The sequence below is a fragment of the Danio aesculapii genome, chromosome 9, assembly GCF_903798145.1.
Source record: "Danio aesculapii chromosome 9, fDanAes4.1, whole genome shotgun sequence".
Taxonomy (NCBI): domain Eukaryota; kingdom Metazoa; phylum Chordata; class Actinopteri; order Cypriniformes; family Danionidae; genus Danio; species Danio aesculapii.
The window spans coordinates 44,184,240-44,202,771 of record NC_079443.1 but is presented as its reverse complement, the minus strand read 5'-3'; the positions used below and the strand labels follow the sequence as shown (position 1 = coordinate 44,202,771).

Genomic DNA, 18,532 nt, shown 5'->3' with positions numbered 1-18,532 from the left:
TTTGTGTTTTTGTTCTCATCGAAACATTAAAATTTGTAAATTTTCACAGTTGAAAAGAAACCATCTCCAGAACCTGAAAGAAAGAAAGAACCTTTGCCAGTGCCTCAGGCAAAGACTGTTTCACCAGAAGGTACTTCTTTGTTTAATATGTTTTTGGTATGTTTTGTCTAACAGCAATACTTGTTTCTTTTAGCAAATTTTAACCTAAGTAGAGGCTGTTTTTTTCTGTTTCATTTGTGCTTTGTGTTTGGTGCCAGAAGGTTCATGCTTAGTGAACCGCTTTTAGAAAATTGCATGTAATAATGTTTTTTCATAATGTAATTATGAAAAATCATTAAAGCTCTTTGAAGGTGCTGAAACATGCTCCAACTTTAAATGTATGCATGTTTGCATGAATGAGAATTGTCTAATTTCTCAACCACTTTAACTACTTGAGATATCTCCACACTTCCTTTTGACCAGACCTTGATGTTCACTTGTATTTGTCTTATAGCAGATTTTTATCTGTAAATAATTTTTAATCTACAGTTTTGTATCATTCTACCGCATAAATGTTTTATACTAAAATAACTGATCTTTTGACTTGCACATATATAGAGTAGATTTGAGCAGAGCATTTCATGTATGTTATGCATGTAATAACTCTGTGTCAGTTTCTTAGCCTCGATAGAGGTTTGAAAAACTTTATTCTTTCATCCCTTTTTATCTTAAACATCTATCAACTTGGAATTACATCCAACAACACTCTTTTTTTAAAGTTAAAGAGGTCGATAAGAAAGCTGAAGATAAACTCGTCTCAAAGCCCAAGGAAGAGAAGATAATTCCAACAAAAGGTATTATGTTAACCTCAAGTCTGCAACCCTGTAAGTTCCCTGAAAAGGAAAGGTTTACAAATCTTATCATGTCTTTGAAATTCTTTTTGAAGTACCTACACCTAAAGAACCAGAGAAACCAAAACCTGCTTCAAAAGAAGAACCAGTACCAATTGTCGAACCAGTGGAAGGTACTGAAATAGTAACGCTTCTTCATAAATATCTTCACTAAAATATATCTTTGGAAAATGATCTTTAATGAAAAATAATGTTTCTAATAAAAGGTAGGTCTTAACATGCTGTTATGTATGTCTTGTGTCTTGCATGAGAATCTGATATGTGTAAGATGCACACAGCATTCTTATTCCCCTCAATAAAGAGGGTTGCCTTTAACTCTCACAACCAATCACTCACAAATAATAAAATCTAAGTATGCATAAATAGATTTATGCAGCGCATACTAAATCAAAGCTCTTCTCTGCAGATTTAGATTTTTAATATTTTAGACTCGTTTCATTACACTGTTTGAGAAAACATTGTTATTTTTAACTTGTTTTAACTTTTTATGACTACGTTTCTAAACCAGATGGTGAGAAGGAACCAGTTTCTGCACCTGGAGCAGTGAAGAAAGGTAACAATATTTAAATAAATAAAATCTCAGAACTCCACATTTTTTCTCACAGATTGTTGAGCCATTTCAGATGATATGTTCTTTTCGGTTGTATTATGTGGGATGTTGAAATGTATCTGTATTGAAAATATGTTGTATGTTGTCAGTACCTTTGTCAGTTTGTTTGTTATTGATCGTGTCCTTCAGTCTTGTATTGTGTTCTTTGTCTTGTCATATTTTGTTCTACTGGAACGTCAGTAGATGTATGTGTTAATATGTTGATTGTGCTGTGTTTATGGTCTGTAAGTATGTATTGTACGTCTGTCATGTATGTATTGTTCGCTTTATAATGCGATGCATTTCCAAATCTAAAGGCAAAGTTCTTAAAATCAAGCAAGAAGAAGGACGATTTGAAATTCCCACATTGAAGAAAGCTAAAAGGTTATCTAAAGATAAAGACGAAGATCAAGAAATGTTAAAACTGAAAAAAGTTCTCAAACCAGAAGAAGAGGAATATAAGGAAAGTCCAAAAGTGTATGCCGAGGCTCGCAGAGAAGTTATGATAACTGAAAGTTATGAGGCAGAAATGCATTTTGAGACTTATGAAACTACCAAGAGGGATGTGAAAATTCAGCCTGAGGTTGACAAAAAGAGATCTGCTGAACCTGACCGAGCACCACCTGAGATAAAACCAGAAAGTGAAGTAGAAGACAAAGCAAAGAAAACAACAGTCGCAAGGGTTCCAAAAAAAAATACACCAGAGGAGCCTGGCTTAGCACTAAAAAAGGTTAAAAAGTTACCATTAGACACAGAAGAACCTGAACCTGTCAAATTAAAGCCGTTTGAAAAACCTGTGAAACCGCATCCTGAAACCCAGAAAGACACCAAAAAAGATGAAAAAGGAAGAGAACCTGCAACTTTTGACAGAAGTAGGGAACCAATTACTTTTCAGAAAGGAGAGCGGCCTGAAAAGGATGAGAAGACAAAAGAACCAGATGTGCCTGTGAAAAAAGAAAAGCCTTCTATTCCTGACAAAAAGGAGCCAGATGAAGTTGCTGTTAAAGTTGTAACCAGACCTGCAAAAGATGAAGTCCCCACAGAGCCTAAAGAGAAATTACTTAAGGGTAAAGGAAAAATTCCATCTAAAGACCAAGAGCCTGAGAAGGTTCAACTAAAACCCTTTGCGAAGAAACCTTCAGCTGGATCACCAAAAGAAAAGGAGGCCCCAGAGCCAAAAGACAAAAAACCAATTGAGTTGTCACCACTTAGTAGGGCACCAAAAGATGAAATTAATAAAGAGCCAAGTATTCCTACCAAAAGAGTTGACAGTCAAGAAACTCCAGACAAAACTAAAGAGGTTGAGAAGATTCCAACTCCAGTCCCTGTAGAAGACAAAACGACACCTCCTAAAAAGGTTACCCCGATAAAGAAGATTGCACCCAAGGAAGATGAGAAGAAGCCTATTGTCATCAAAAAAGGTGTTTTACCCAAGGAGGCTGAGGAGAAAGAAGAAATAAAACTAAAACCAGTTGAACGTACAAAGAGTGGAATAGAGCCTGAAAAGATTCCTTCACCCAAGGTTGAGAAAACAAAGCCATCAGAATCAGTTCCTGTGCAGAGGAAGCCTAGTGAGGTTTTAACAAAAACACCAAAGACAATTTCACCGAAAGACTCAACTGAAGCTGTTCTCTTGAAAAAAGTACCGCATAAGATTTCACCCAAGCAGGAAAAATCTGAGGAAACTCCTCATATTTCTGAAGAAGACAAGATACCAGTTCTGAAGGAGCTATCTCCGGGAGCTGTAGAGTTAAGAAAAGTCTCAACTCAGTTTGAGGAAGAAGTGTTTGAAGAAGAGTTTGAATATGAAGCTGAATATGAAGATGAAGAAGAAGAAGCATGGGGATGGGAGCTTGCTTCTCGAGACAGTTATGGCTCAGAGGGCTCTGAAGAACAATATTTGGAGGAAGGTGCACTTGAGACTCCTGGGATGCCAAGGGGTAGACGAGGTGAGAGGGTCCCTGTAAACTACAACTATCAATGAACGCCTCATTTTTCGTGGTATGGAAATCAGCGCCCTGTTGTCATTTATTTTCATCCCAGATAATTCCCATGTCTTCATCCATGTCTGTTCACTTACTGTAAATCTTGTGCCTCCTTCTTCATCTTCTTCACTCTTCATTGTGGCATGTTTTGTATTGTATTTAATGTCTTTCATCTTGGTTGTTGTTTGTCTGTGTCTTCATTGAGCTATAAATGTAACTACTGGTGGTAAAAATGGTCATTTTGTTGGGATCATAATTTGTCATCTAACTTGCCATTAATTGGAAGCATGATTTTATCATCTTCATGACCCTTCATTAATATTTCCCTTTTGACATAAGTGTTTTATTACTAGATATTTTAATTTAACTTTCTTCAAATATATATTTTTATGTCCATGGACTGGAATTAATTAATTATTGTTTGTTCAGAGGGAAAGCCCAAAGAGGAAGCTGGAAGAGGCAGAGGCTTGAAACGTATGTTGATTGCATTACATTATCTTTTATGCTTCTATCCCCAAACATTTTATGTTTTTGTCTTTACATTCACTTTTGAGAGCTCTGGAAAAATGCATCTCTTTGACATATGCTTTACTAATCATGAAGGATTAGGACTAACAAATATCTTTTTGCATTACAGCAAAACAAACTCCTTCTCCTGGTGAAGGTGGAAAGGGTAGAGGGCTAAAGCCTGGCGCTGGTGGTGACAAACCTCCAGGAGATTCACCATTTGGTTTCCAGCTCAAAGCCGTCCCCTTGAAGTTTGTGAAGGAGCTCAAAGATATTGTGTTGCAGGAGGCTGAGTCGATTGGCTCCTCTGCTGTATTTGAGTGCCAGATCTCTCCATCTACTGCTATCACCACCTGGATGAAAGACGGAAGCAATCTAAGGGAGAGTCCAAAGCACAAATTCACATCTGATGGCAAAGATCGCAAGCTGCAAATCATTGATGTACAGCTTTCAGACACTGGAGAGTACACGTGTGTGGCAAAGCTTGGCAACAAGGAGAAGACCTCAACTGCTAAACTTATTGTTGAAGGTTGTGCATTAATTATGAATATAAATCATGAATAAGAAGTTAAAATTTAATACAAACAAAAACACTACCCCATTATCTGAGATTTTCTTCTGTTTATTTGCATTAATAGAGTTACCAGTGAAATTCACAAAGACTCTGGAGGAGGAAATGTCTGTGATTAAGGGACAGCCGATGTACTTAACCTGTGAGTTGAGCAAGGACAGGGATGTGGTTTGGAAGAAGAATGGAAAAGAGCTCAAGCAAATTGCTGGCAAAGTTCAAGTCAATGTTATTGGACTACAGCGATCTGCAACGATCCAGGACACCAATGATGATGATGCTGGTGTTTATACTTGCGAGTGCGAAGACATCAAGACCCAAGCCAACGTCAAAATTATAGGTATGCCTACAGAAAATCTTTATGGTTGTTTAATTAAATTTGAATTCTATACCACAATAAAATCACTGAATATCTATTGTAGAAATAATCAGAGATTGGTTGACAAAACCTTTGAGGGACCAGCATGTGAAACCAAAAGCTACCGCCACATTCAAGTGTGAACTCTACAAGGACACTCCCAACTGGAAGTGGTTCAAGGGAGATGAAGAAATTCCCACTGACCCTACGAACAAGACTGATGTGAAAAAAGATGGCAAAGAGATCACCCTTACAGTCAAAAATGCTCAACCTGATGACATTGGAGAGTATGCCATAGAAGTTGAGGGCCGCAGATATACAGCAAAACTCACTCTCGGAGGTCCGTTTAAAAGCATTTTAATTAATTTTCTTATTGTTGAAAATTGTTTTTGTTTTTTCTTAAATACTCTTTTTGTCTCAATTATATAGAGCGTGAAGCTGAGATCCTGAAGCCACTTGCTAGCGTGGAGGTGGTTGAGAAAGGAGAAGCCAACTTTGATACTGAAATTTCTGAAGATGATATTCCTGGAGAATGGAAACTTAGAGGGCAGGTTCTGACAAGATCACCGGTAGGCTTGAATTTTGTTGAGTAAGCTCTATTACTTTATATAATCTATTTTCCCTCAGTAATTTTTATATATTTCGTCCTCAGACATGTGATATCAGAGCTGAGGGAAATAAAAGATTCCTTACTTTGAAAAATGTTCAGCTTGACCAGGCTGGAGAGGTTTCTTACCAAGCTTTGAATGCCATGACCAGTGCAATGCTAACAGTCAAAGGTAGGTTGATTATGAGTATTAATTGAATGCACCAACAGGAAATGCAGTGTGTACAAATTGTAGAGGGTGAACAATAAATTTTTTGTGATGACTGTTATTCACACCCTTAGAAATTGAAATGGACTTCACAGTCCCATTGAGGGATGTTACTGTGCATGAAAAGAAACAGGCAAAGTTTGAGTGCACGATCACGAAAGATGTGCCAAAAGTATTGTGGTTGAGAGGATCTGATATTGTAACATCAGACCAAAAATATGATATCATTGATGATGGAAAGAAGCACATGTTGGTCATAAACCACTGTGAATTTGAGGATGAGGGAGAATATACTATTGAGGTGTTGGGTAAAACATCAACAGCCAAACTGACAGTTGAGGGTAAGTATTTTTTTCCATCCAGGCAATGTTTTAGTCAACATGGGGTGCTCTGAAAATTTGTTTTGTTCAGAATATCAACAAGATAAAATGGTTTTGCCCTGGACTAACACATTATAGGCATGCGGCTGAAATTCGTCTCACCAATATCGGATCAAACTGTAAAGGAAGGTAAAACGGCTCGGTTTGAGCTTGAACTATCTCATGACAATGTACCGGTGACATGGTACAAAAATGAAACAAAACTGCATCCGAGCAGAACTGTACTTACGCTTGCTGATGGAAAGAAACATATATTAGAAATCAAGGATGTCACACTAGATGATACTTGCCAAATAAAAGCAGAAGCTAAAGGAATATCGACAACAGCAAACTTGACGGTGCTAGGTAATTTTTTTTATTTTGTTTTGCATTTTGTTTTGATTTTATTTTTGTTTTGAAGATGATATTGAAGAATGATGCTGGTGGTTGGTGTGGAGACAAAATAAGTGGGCTTATTAGTTGCTTTATTCCACTTGCGATAACATACTCTAATTTTTATTTACTTTCTAAATATTATTTTAATACAGAGGGAGATGCCTACTTCACAGTTAAACTACAAGATTACACTGCAGTTGAGAAAGATGAAGTCAATCTTGACTGCGAGTTAAGCAAAGACGTACCCGTGAAGTGGTTCCACAATGAGACTGAAATTAAAGCCTCCAAGATGGTTGCCATGAAAGTTGAAGGAAAACGTAGAATCCTAAACATCAAGAAGGTTGAGGACAAAGACAAAGGTTTATTTGTTTGCGACTGTGGAACAGACAAGACTTCATCCACACTGAACATTGAAGGTCAGTGTTCAAGATTAAGTGCATAAAATATAGATATAGTTGCTTTTTGATTTACATTTCCCTACATACCTACAGTCTAAATAAAATATATGAAATCATTTTTTCGATTGTAATAAATTTTAGCCCGTGACATCAAAGTGGTGCGACCAATGTATGGTGTTGAGCTCTTCGATGGTGAGACGGCCCGTTTCGAAGTGGAAATTTCTGAAGATGATGTCCATGGCCAATGGAAACTGCAAGGAGAAGTTCTCTCTCCATCACCTGTAAGACTACTGAAGCTATTTAAAATGGTGGCATGTAATGTTTGAGTTAATAGCCTAATTGCATTTTTGATTTTGTGACGACAGGATGTTGAAATCATTGAAGATGGTGCCAAACACACCTTAACTTTGTACAACTGCAAAGTGCCTCAGTCTGGAGAGGTTTCCTTCCAGGGTGCCAATGCAAAGTGTTCTGCAAATCTAAAAGTGAAAGGTACTGCTTGCCAAAATGTTAAGGTCTTACTGAACTGCTTTATTCTAGAGTAGTGGTCCCAATCTATTTTAGATGACTAACCATTTTGAAAACACCAATTGGCTTACAAGAATTACATTTAACTATGATTCCAGACGCCTGTTTTGTTATTTATTTATTTCGGTTTTTGTTTAGAGTGTTTTTTGTGTTGATGAATTGCAGAATACTTTTGAAGAGACAGATTAGAACAATTAATTACAAAGTAATGCAAGAAGAGTTATTAGTTGATTTACCTGTTGAATAATTGTTTTGGGGTACTTGTTATACTGTAATTTACTTATTTTTACTTATTAATTTTTTTTTCTGATATGTTGTATTTATATATAGTTGAATATTATATGTTTAGTGAATTTTTGTATTTTTTTGTATTTTAAATAACTTTGTTATTTAAATAATGTGATGTCATTTATATATATATTTTTGCAGAGCTTCCAATTTCATTTGTAACACCTTTGGCTGATGTGCATGTATATGAGAAAGATGAAGCACGGTTTGAGTGTGAGATCTCAAGACAACCGAAGAGCTTCCGCTGGATGAAAGGATCTCAAGAGATTAAGACTGATGATAAATTTGAAGTGCTTCAGGAGGGCAAGAGACACATTCTGGTAGTTAAAGCTGCTGCCTATGAAGACGAGGCAAAGTACATGTTTGAAGCTGAGGACAACAGAACATCTGCCAAACTTGTTATCCAGGGTAAGCGGTGGATCACAGGAGAAACAATAATTAAAAAACACAATTATACAAATTTAGTTACATTTTGTTTTACATTCCTTAATTAAAGACAAACTTCTGGATTAAATCTAATACTTGCATACTTCACCAGGCATTCGTCTGGAGTTTGTCAGACCCATTAAAGATGTCACCGTTAAAGAGCGTGAAACTGCAGAGTTCAGCATTGAACTCTCCCATGAGAAGGTTCAAGTCACCTGGTATAAAAACGATGTTCGTCTGCATCCAAGCAAAGTGGTGCACATGTCTGAGGATGGCAAGATTCATACTCTGTCCTTCAAAGAGGTGTCTATTGACGACACATCTCTTATTAAAGTTGAGGCTCTTGGAAAAACCTGTGAGGCAATGCTCACTGTACTTGGTAGGTGTTAAAAATTGTAGACTCTCTTATTGCACCCTAAACTACTGCTAAAAATTAACTCAATTTTCTCTTGAATTCCAACAGAGGGAGAACCTTACTTTACCACCAAGTTGCAGGATTACACTGCAGTCGAGAAGGATGAGGTTGTCCTGATGTGTGAAGTGAGCAAATCATCTGCTCAAGTGAAATGGTTCAAAGATGGCAACGAGATCACTCCCTCTAAGAACGTCCTCATCAAGGCTGATGGAAAGAAGCGTATCCTGACAGTAAAGAAGGCAGAAAAGGGAAACATTGGCGAATATGTATGTGACTGTGGCTCTGACAAAACCGCAGCCAGACTTAACATTGAAGGTTTGTAAGATTGATTTATTTTTGATATTTTAGATTAGCTATGGTTTTCCATAACACCTCTTCTGCCTTCCTGTTCTCTTGCAGAACGTGACATTAAGATTGTGCGTCCACTGTACAGTGTGGAGGTCACAGAGACAGAGACTGCTCGCTTTGAAACTGAAATCTCTGAGGAAGATGTTCATGGTCACTGGAAACTCAAAGGAGACGCCCTGCACCAGTCACCTGTAATTTCTTTTACCTAAAAACATCACATTAGCATAACATTGATGAAAGTTTGTAACTCAAATGTTTTACAGTGTTTTGAGTTAATTCTGAATTATTGAATTGCAAATTCCATTCTGCAACACTTTAGAATTACACACTATAAATCATTTATTAAGCATTAACAAATTGTTAAGTCATCGGGCTTTATTTTGACGATCCAGGTGCAAAGCGCAGGGCGCAAACGCATTAAGGGCATGTCAGAATTCACTTTTGCTATTTTAAGGACGGAAAATTACACTTTTCGCCATGGCGCATGGTCTTCCAGGGTTGAGCTTATTCTCTTGATGAGTTATAGGTGTGTTTTGAGAAAACATAGCGCCATAGCGCATTTGCTATTTACATGGCGGATTTTGTTAGTGGAAAAACTGAACACTTCACTAGAGAGAAAACAGTTAAACAGAGCATCTACAGCGCAAGAATGAGATATGAGCCTCCTCATTATTTACTTTCACTCTCGTGGATAGGGAAACCTGTTGTACGCACAGACATCTATTAGCCTATACATAATTAATTTAGTTTGTTAAGCACAAAGATTTGTTTCTAAACTATTTCTAAATTCAGTTGTAATTTCCAGCAAACGAATAAATGAACAGTAATAACGAAGTGTGGTCAAACAACTGAGTTATATCCAAATACACATGCTGTGCCCCATATGGTCTAAGACCTGACAGGTGGACAAATCTAAGCTTGTTTTTAATAAAACAAATATAAATATGCATATAATAAATAATACTGCTAATAATGATAACATTATACAAAAGCAATATGCTATGAATAAACTGAAAAAGCCCCCCTGAGATGAAGAAGGCATGAAAGTATGGTTTTTATATTTATGTAGGCTAGAAAATAATAATTTTTGTAATATTTAATCCTTTAATTATTTTTCATTTGTAAAGATATTTGCGTTTTGTTGGACATCCTGTGTGTATTAAGCAATGTGTAAACGAGGCGCACAACTAATGTGCTCTGCGCTGAAAAATAGAGCAGCTTTGATCTGATATATTGAAGCGTCTATTTAAGTTCTCCAAAATAGCAACGCACCAGCAATGCACCTCAACACGCCTCCTTTTTAGACCAGAATGCCTATGGGCGCACATATAAGTGCAAATGCATTTGCTATTTAAACAGTGTGACGCAAAACGTCAAAATGACTCTTGCGCCGAGCTGAAACTAGCAAACAACAATTGCGTTGCGCCTTGCGCCGAGTGTATGATAGGGACCTTCTTGATTGTTAAGCATTAACTCAACATTAATAAACCTTAGTAAGTAGGTTACAAATGCTGTATTCTTCAATTATAAGCATGTTTATAATGTGCTTAATGATTGTATTTTCATACTTAATGATTAATTTTTCACTACTAAATTTACAAACAATGTACTTGAGTAGTTGGTCTTTTTAAAGATCATTCAGTATGAGTAAGTAAATGATTAATAAACTACTGAAATTAATATTTCTTTATCTTATTTTTCAGGTATGCAGTAATAGTTTATTTGTATGCTAATATATGTTTTAATGATACAATGTGCAGTGTTGTGGCCTAATCTAGTGATGACTATTGATGCTTTGTAAATCCCTTAGAAATGACAGTTAAAGTCTCATTATCAAATGAAAAATTATGGTTTAAACATTGCCGAATAACGGGAGTTCAAAATACGACATAAAATTTGATAAAACGCAGACAATAATAATTTAACAATATAACAATATGATACAACCTTCAGTGCTATTCTGCTATGTTTAAACTGTACAGTAATTTATTTTAGATAAATTTGCAAAGATATATTTTTCATTTGATACAGTTTCATTTGTGTACCTTGAAATTATTATTTTTTTGTTATGAAACACTCTGTCATTCATTTCTATAGAATATAGCGGAGCCTTTAATTGTCATTAACAAGGATTTACAAAGCATAAATAGTCCTTACTTTAGATTAGGTCACAAAATGGCATGTAGTTGTGTTAATAAAGCATTTATTAACATACAAAGTAGCTGTTACTATTTGCCTTAATAATATGTATAAATGTCGATTTGAATAGTTTGATAATCATTTACTTACTCTTTCTGAATGATCCGAATGCAATGCTTATCTTAGTAATGAAAAATGAATCATTAACAAAGTATGAAAATACAATCATTAAGCATATTATATATGTGCTTATAAGTCAGTAACACATGATTTGTAGCTGTAGTTAAAACTGATTACTAGTGTCTATTAATGTAAAATTAATTCTTAATAAATGATGACTTAGCAATTTGCTAATGCTTAATAAACGATTTGTGGTGTGCAGTTATTATAAACTGTTACCACAAATTTTAATAACGAATGGTGTTAAAGCAATAGTTCAAGCAAGAAATGCTAATCTGTTATGTACTCATCTGTCATGTTGTTTTAAACTTGTATGACATATGAAGAGAAATTTTGAATACTGTTAAATATAATGCCACAAAAGCACTGACTTGTTAAAAAATCTAAGTAATAATTAAACCTAAATTTGAAGAAAAAAAGAAAGTCATTTGTGGTTTAGAACAACGTTTCTTTAAAAAGCTTAATAAATTATGGGCTAAATTATGTAGTTTTATCTCAATTAATGTAAATTATTATATATGCTAATATGTTAAGTCAAGTGTGTTTTAATGTCATTTTTCAGGACTGTGAAATTAAGGAGGAAGGCACCAAACACATGCTTATCCTTTACAATGTTCGCATGGACATGGCTGGTGCTGTGGACTTCAGTGCTGCTAATGCTAAATCCAAAGCTCAGCTCAGAGTTAAAGGTAAGTTTGATTATTATATTTTTTCTTGGATAACCCAAATACATTTCTGTGGACAGGTCAGAAGCAATATTTTTTTTGAGACATAAAGGCAGATGAAGTGTGTTGCTTTGAATTTAGCTTGTGAATTAAAGGATGTTAACAGTTAATGATTAGCTCATAAATTATTCTGACAGATGATATGTAGTGATAACAGGGTGTGAAAAGCACTTATTATGACAGGGATTAATGTTATAGATAGCTTTGGCAGCCAAAGAATTTTTTTTATTATATTGTTTTTTAATATCCTTCCTAGAAACAAGCAGAATAATTGTTATGACATAGAATCTGCAACCAGGAGGTTGGAGTTTTTTTTCTTCATTTTATAAATTAAGTAACACATTGCCTAACATTCTTCTTTTCCTGGAAAATTCCGGCAGGTTGATTGACAGTAACAGATTCCCTCACAGGGTATCATTACAGGGGTGGGCTAGTGGCCAATCAGATGTTGCGGTTATTTTAGAAGCTGCATGCCATATCTAGAGAGTCTCTGTCAGTGATTGGCAGAAGCATAGCAGACCTACCTCCAGTTTTTTTTCTGACCATATACATCTTAAGAAAACTCAATATGCAAATGAAGTAGGCCCCCAACACAAGTCCATCTCTTGCTGAATCCCACTTGTCCTGGAGGCTTACAGGCTCCAGAGCAGTGGCCTGCTGTCAGGGGGAAAGCGCTATGTGGATTTGTAGTTAAGGGATTACCTGTGTCTCTTGGAACCTGGAGGTGACTAACAATGTCTTCTCCTGAATCCAAAGCACGAGTGATAGGCCTCTTGAGGCCTCTCAAGGATGTAACAGTGACAGCGGGAGAAACTGCAACCTTTGACTGCGAACTGTCTTATGAGGGCATACCTGTGGAATGGTTCCTAGGGGGTACAAAGCTGGAACCAAGTGACAGAGTAAGTGTGCTTGTTGGCATGTGTAAATGCATGTGTCTTTTGTGGGATTTGTTAAGAATTTAGGGTTGATGTCACTTTGTTTTGGTATACAGGGATCAAATTGATGGATTAATCAATTCAAGATGATTGCTCAGACACTTAAAGTTATACATTGCTAATGTAATTTCAGTACAGGAAAATTACTCCTGATTTACATGACTTGCAAAATTACTTTTAAACTCTGGGATTAAGCAGGCTTTGAAAAATTAACAATTGCAAGACAATTTTGGGGGATATTCAGCATATTGCATGACACCTCTTTAGATCTGTCAGTTTAAACTCTTTCCTCATATAAGGGCCTGGGGGATCAGGCTACCACATGAGCATTTGATCTGGGTTTTGAGATAACACACAGGGCTATTCTGCTCTGCAAGCGTTCCTCTGGTTATTTTTAACTGCTTCAAGACTCATGTACAGTGGCAGGTGGCAAGAGGCCATAGCTTGTGTATACATGTAATAATTTATGTATTTTCTAATGCATTTGGTTAGAAAGTTTAACTGCTTGGTATGTAATATTTGATGGGTGCTAGTTAGATTTTCAGCGATAGCCTCAATAATAGGCTTTCAGATCTTACTGAGTGTTTTGTAACAAATAGTGTTGGTAAAAGGCTGTAACAGTTTGTGATTCAAGATCAGTTTGTATTAAAGAAATGATTGTATGAGAGCTTAGTTAATTAAAATAAACTAATGTACTCTAAACTTTTCCAGTTTGGAGTATTTTCGAGTAGATAGGTTTTCAGCTTTGGATTTCAGTACAAATTAGTTTTATTATTCATCTCAGTTAACTTAGCCTAAGCTTAGCTTTATTTCAAGTGAAAAAACACAAGCCAAATGCATGAGTTTCTAAACTCCCAGGGTACATAGTTGGGACAGTAGAAGTAGGTGTGAAATTGAGAATGGTTCCTACTGCTCAGCTGCTGACGTCTGTTGCAGAGGGGCAGTAAATAGCCTCCCCCACCCTTGACACGGCAAAAGGCCTTCATTTATCAATTGGTTTGATTTGCACAGGTGGTGACCCGGGCTGAAGGCAAATCTCACACGCTAACCCTTAGGGATGTGAAGCTGACAGAGGCAGGGGAAGTAAAACTCACTGCCAAAGACTTCCTGACACAGGCTCAGCTCATTGTAAATGGTGGGTGCCATTTGTTTACTATAAAAAGCCGATTGATTTGCATCCTGTTGCTAACAAACATCATCCAAATATTTAATTAGCCTTAAGCATGATCTGCTAATCTAATGAATGAATGCAGCGGATTATAACAAAAATAAATGTTGGTTAGATTTTGTTAACTACATTTTAGTCTTGTCTTTTTATTCAAAAATACTGTTATAGGATAGGATGCACTGTACATTCATTAGATGAGCGAACGTTCATAGTTTTCAGCCATGTTACTAGCACAGAGGACAACAAACTTTTTTCACCCTTATTTTCATTGATTAAATTAACACCGCTCAGATGTAAGAAAATAACAAACACAAATACAGCATTGTACCAATAAAGGGACTGTTCTGGGTATTGTTACTACTCTTATTGGAGCTCAGGTGATTGCCACAGACACAAAATATGATTAAAAGTGTGTGCTAAGAAAATCTGCTACTGTTTTAAAGTCTTATCTAGATTGAAATATTTTCATTGAAAATATACTGTACACTGCAATAAAGCATACATTCATTTTCTAAACAGAACCACCAGTTGAATTCACCAAACCTCTGGAGGACCAGACTGTAGAAGAGGAAGCTACTGCTGAATTAGAGTGTGAAGTCTCCAAAGAGAAAGCAGAGGTCAAGTGGTTTAGAGATGGACAAGAAATTCGCAAAACCAAAAAGTATGACATGATCGCTGATGGCTGTAAAAGAAAACTAGTTATCCATGACTGCACACTTGATGACTCAAAGACATATACCTGTGATGCTAAGCATTTCAAGACTTCAGCCTTCTTAAATGTTGAGCGTAAGTCAACCAGATTGGGAAGGAGCTAAAAATATAAATAGTATTTGTAATGAAACAAACAAAACTCTGAATGTGATTGTATTTTTATCAACAGCTCCACATGTTGAGTTCACAAAACCACTCCATGATGTTGAGGTCAAAGAGAAGGAATCTGCCAGATTTGAATGTGAAGTGTCTCGTGAGAGTGCGAAGGTTTGTCTCATATTATTAGGCTTTTTATAATCCATTAACTGATATTTAAAATCAGTGAATGCATTATGCAAATTAGTGGCATTCTAAAACGATCATTAAAAGCTTATTTGGCTTATATATTCCAATGTGCACTTTGAATAGGTTCGCTGGTTCAGAGATGGCAATGAAATCAGAAAAGGCAAGAAATACGAGATGATTTCTGAAGGAGTAAAACGCATTCTCATCATAAGCAAGTCTGTCTTTGATGATGAAGCAGAATATGAATGTGATGCCAGGACCTCCAAAAGCTCCGGCATGCTGACTGTCATTGGTAAGTCCTGTTCATTTTCTGTCTAAATATTCTGCAAAATATTCTATTTTGTACATAATACTGATTGCACATTTTTTGTTACCACAGAGGAGGAGGCTAGATTCACAAAGAACTTGGCTAATATTGAAGGCACTGAAACCGACAGCGTTAAACTGATTTGTGAGGTTTCCAAACCCAGTGCAGAGGTTACATGGTACAAAGGTGACCAAGAATTGCCTGAAGTTGGTAGATATGAGCATATTACAGATGGCAAAAAGAGAATCCTTATTATTAAGGGCCTCCGTATGGATGATGCTGGAGAGTACCACTGTAAACTGCCCACCTCACAAACCACAGGAAACCTGAGGATTAATGGTGAGACATGCGAACTGGCTTTATATCTTATAACATTTGTAAACATTGTTTTTATAAACTAACTTAATTTTCCCCCTTAGAACTTGCCGCTGAGTTCATTGCCAGGCCTCAAAACCAAGAGGTGGTTGAAGGTGAAAAGGCACAATTTGTGTGCTCTGTCTCCAAAGACACATATGAAGTAAAATGGCTCAAAGGGAAAATAGAACTTCAGTCAGATGACAAATATGAAATTATTGCTGAGGGCAAAAAGAGAGTTCTTATTGTCAAAAACTGTGAACTCAAAGATGAGGGAGGCTTTGTTGTCCTCATTGGAACCACAAGAGCTTCAGCTGATTTGACTGTTCTTGGTACGTGCAGCATGTTGTTATTTAGATTTTCTTTTGATAAATTATGTTAGAAATATGACAATTCTGAGGGTTTGCTGTATTTTATTACAGAAAAGCTGAGGATTATTACCCCTCTTAAAGACACAAAGGCAAATGAAGGACAAGAGACTGTGCTCAATTGTGAAGTCAACACTGAAGGGGCCAAGGCCAAATGGCTAAAGAATAACGAGACATTATTTGAAAGCAGCAAGTTCATCATGGTTCAGAAGGACAATGTTTTCTCTCTGAGGATCAAAGACACCCAAAAGTCAGATGAGGCCAACTACACCATTACACTGACCAACCAGCGTGCTGAACAAGCAAAGAGCTCTGCCAACATCACTGTGCATGGTATGACAAATACTGATTTGCTTAATTTTCTTAAGCTTTTTGAGACAGTTTTATCGTAAGCCCAATGTTCAGTCTCAAATTAATGGTCCAGCTTAAGCTGAACTCTACTTAATTACCTAATCAAAAATTACTTTCTTGCAATAATACCTACAACTAACTACCATGAATTTTAATGTGACTTCCCCATTGACTATTCCATTTAGTGGACAGTTTTTTAATGTTAAATATTTTACTGCATCTATTTAATTATTATTGTGTGCTATGAAATTTCCTTGTTGCGATTAAATGCTGAAACTTTTATCAAGGTATACAGTGTTATCATGGTATTAACCTAAACTCCAAACAAGTTTACTTTAACAGAAAAAAATATTTAAAATACTTGCTTTATTGTATATAAATGTTCAGAGTAAACAAATGTTTTAACTAAAATAAATTGCAAAAGGATTATAAAGTACAATGGGTAACACTTTGCAATAAAGTCTCATTAGTAAACAGATTTACTTATTTACAAAAAGCCAGATTTATTACAGTTTTAGGTTAATAATAATAGTAAAAAAGAATACTGTTGAATATTAATAGTGATTTACTCCATTTAATAAAACTTATTATGATTATGATTATAACATCACTTAAGAGTAATTGAAGGTTTTGTAGTTTTCATCGTGAGTTTAGTTTAATTAACCTATTCTAACTAATGGAGCCTTATTATTGCACTGTTTTAATGTTCAATAGCCCTATGAATAATAACAGAATTTTCAGTCATTTTTCTGCATGTAGTAGGCCGAATTAACTTGTTTGATCTACGTGGCGGTGTTATGAACACCACTGCAAATATAATCTGAAGATTCTTAGAAAGCATTCAAATAATAATTAATATATCTATGTATTTTAAAGTGCTGACTATCTATATTATGCATGTTCATCATCACAATATATTAAATTATTGAATATTGACATATGTCTATTACCATGTAACATATTTGAATATTAAATAACATACTTTAATACTGTCATATATTAATATTAAATGGGATTATATTTTGTCCTACAACAGTTTATACAACTAACCAACAAAATATCAAGAACGTTTTATGACATGGATTTGAGACTTACTGTAAGCTGCGTCCCAAATGGAATACTATGCACTATGCCCTTATGCACTATGTACTTATGCACTTACACACTCAACGGCATAGTATATGTATGTAGTGTCGTCCCAAATGGAACACTAACATTTTTTAAATAAGCGGAAATTCAAACCGTTTCCCTGATGACATTGATGGTTGCTAAATTAGTGAAATAAATGACCAAACTACCAAATAATACCTGCCTGAGTATGATCGCATTCACCATTGGGAGGCGGTATAATCACTCTCTAAGGAGAATTTTGCTTCAAAAATAAATACAATAAATAAAAATGTAAATAAATAAATATATCCAAAATAAATAAAGTAATTCAACATGAGTGCTCCAAAAGCTCCACCCCTTCCTCTACGTGAGCAAAGCTGCGGTCGTTGAGTGCGTGAAGTGTCCAACAGTCCACACTTCGTTTACCCGATGAAGTGCATCATCCGGGTAAATAAAGTGCACTTAATATTTTTAGAGTTTTCAGTGTGAACGCACTACTTACACAATTTATACTACAAAATGAAGTTGAATAGCGCATAAGTATGCGATTTGGGACGCACCGGTAGACTCTGTTTCATGTGCTTTGTTACTTAACTTAAAATGCACTTTCATTTCCACAGAGGAAGATCTTAGAATTGTTGTTCCTCCTGAGGATGTTGACACGCAGGAGAAAAAGGCCATCAGTTTCACTTGCAAGGTGAACAGACAAAACGTAACTGTACAGTGGATGAAAGCAGGCCAGGAAATTACTTTTAGCAAGAGAATTCTGTATCGCGTGGACAAGGAAAAGCACACTTTGATAATCAAAGACTGCAGCCTTGCAGATGAAGGAGAATACACTGTAATTGCTGGTGCTGACAAGGCCACAGCCGAACTGATCATCAGTGAAGCTCCCACTGACTTCACCGCTCAGCTCACTGACCAAACCATCACTGAGTTTGAGGATGCTGAATTCACTTGTGAACTTACTAAAGAGAAGGCTGAAATCAAATGGTACAGAGATGGCAGGGAGATCCGAGAAGGTCCCAG

General features: G+C 36.0%; 1 protein-coding gene across 1 annotated transcript in view; it reads left to right on the top strand.

Moving 5' to 3' along the window:
- The window catches only part of ttn.2 (titin, tandem duplicate 2), a 174,867-nt gene that overhangs the window by 78,838 nt on the left and 77,497 nt on the right, over nucleotides 1–18,532 (top strand). The window contains 30 exon segments of the mRNA XM_056465825.1: nucleotides 50–130; nucleotides 759–833; nucleotides 926–1,003; nucleotides 1,399–1,443; nucleotides 1,797–3,428; nucleotides 3,894–3,938; nucleotides 4,102–4,500; nucleotides 4,610–4,879; nucleotides 4,962–5,237; nucleotides 5,327–5,466; nucleotides 5,550–5,676; nucleotides 5,787–6,053; nucleotides 6,171–6,437; nucleotides 6,620–6,883; nucleotides 7,007–7,146; nucleotides 7,231–7,357; nucleotides 7,823–8,089; nucleotides 8,220–8,486; nucleotides 8,571–8,837; nucleotides 8,922–9,061; nucleotides 11,752–11,878; nucleotides 12,671–12,813; nucleotides 13,861–13,984; nucleotides 14,537–14,803; nucleotides 14,898–14,995; nucleotides 15,137–15,305; nucleotides 15,393–15,659; nucleotides 15,740–16,006; nucleotides 16,097–16,375; nucleotides 18,124–18,532. Coding sequence (XP_056321800.1) covers nucleotides 50–130; nucleotides 759–833; nucleotides 926–1,003; nucleotides 1,399–1,443; nucleotides 1,797–3,428; nucleotides 3,894–3,938; nucleotides 4,102–4,500; nucleotides 4,610–4,879; nucleotides 4,962–5,237; nucleotides 5,327–5,466; nucleotides 5,550–5,676; nucleotides 5,787–6,053; nucleotides 6,171–6,437; nucleotides 6,620–6,883; nucleotides 7,007–7,146; nucleotides 7,231–7,357; nucleotides 7,823–8,089; nucleotides 8,220–8,486; nucleotides 8,571–8,837; nucleotides 8,922–9,061; nucleotides 11,752–11,878; nucleotides 12,671–12,813; nucleotides 13,861–13,984; nucleotides 14,537–14,803; nucleotides 14,898–14,995; nucleotides 15,137–15,305; nucleotides 15,393–15,659; nucleotides 15,740–16,006; nucleotides 16,097–16,375; nucleotides 18,124–18,532 — 7,324 coding nt within the window.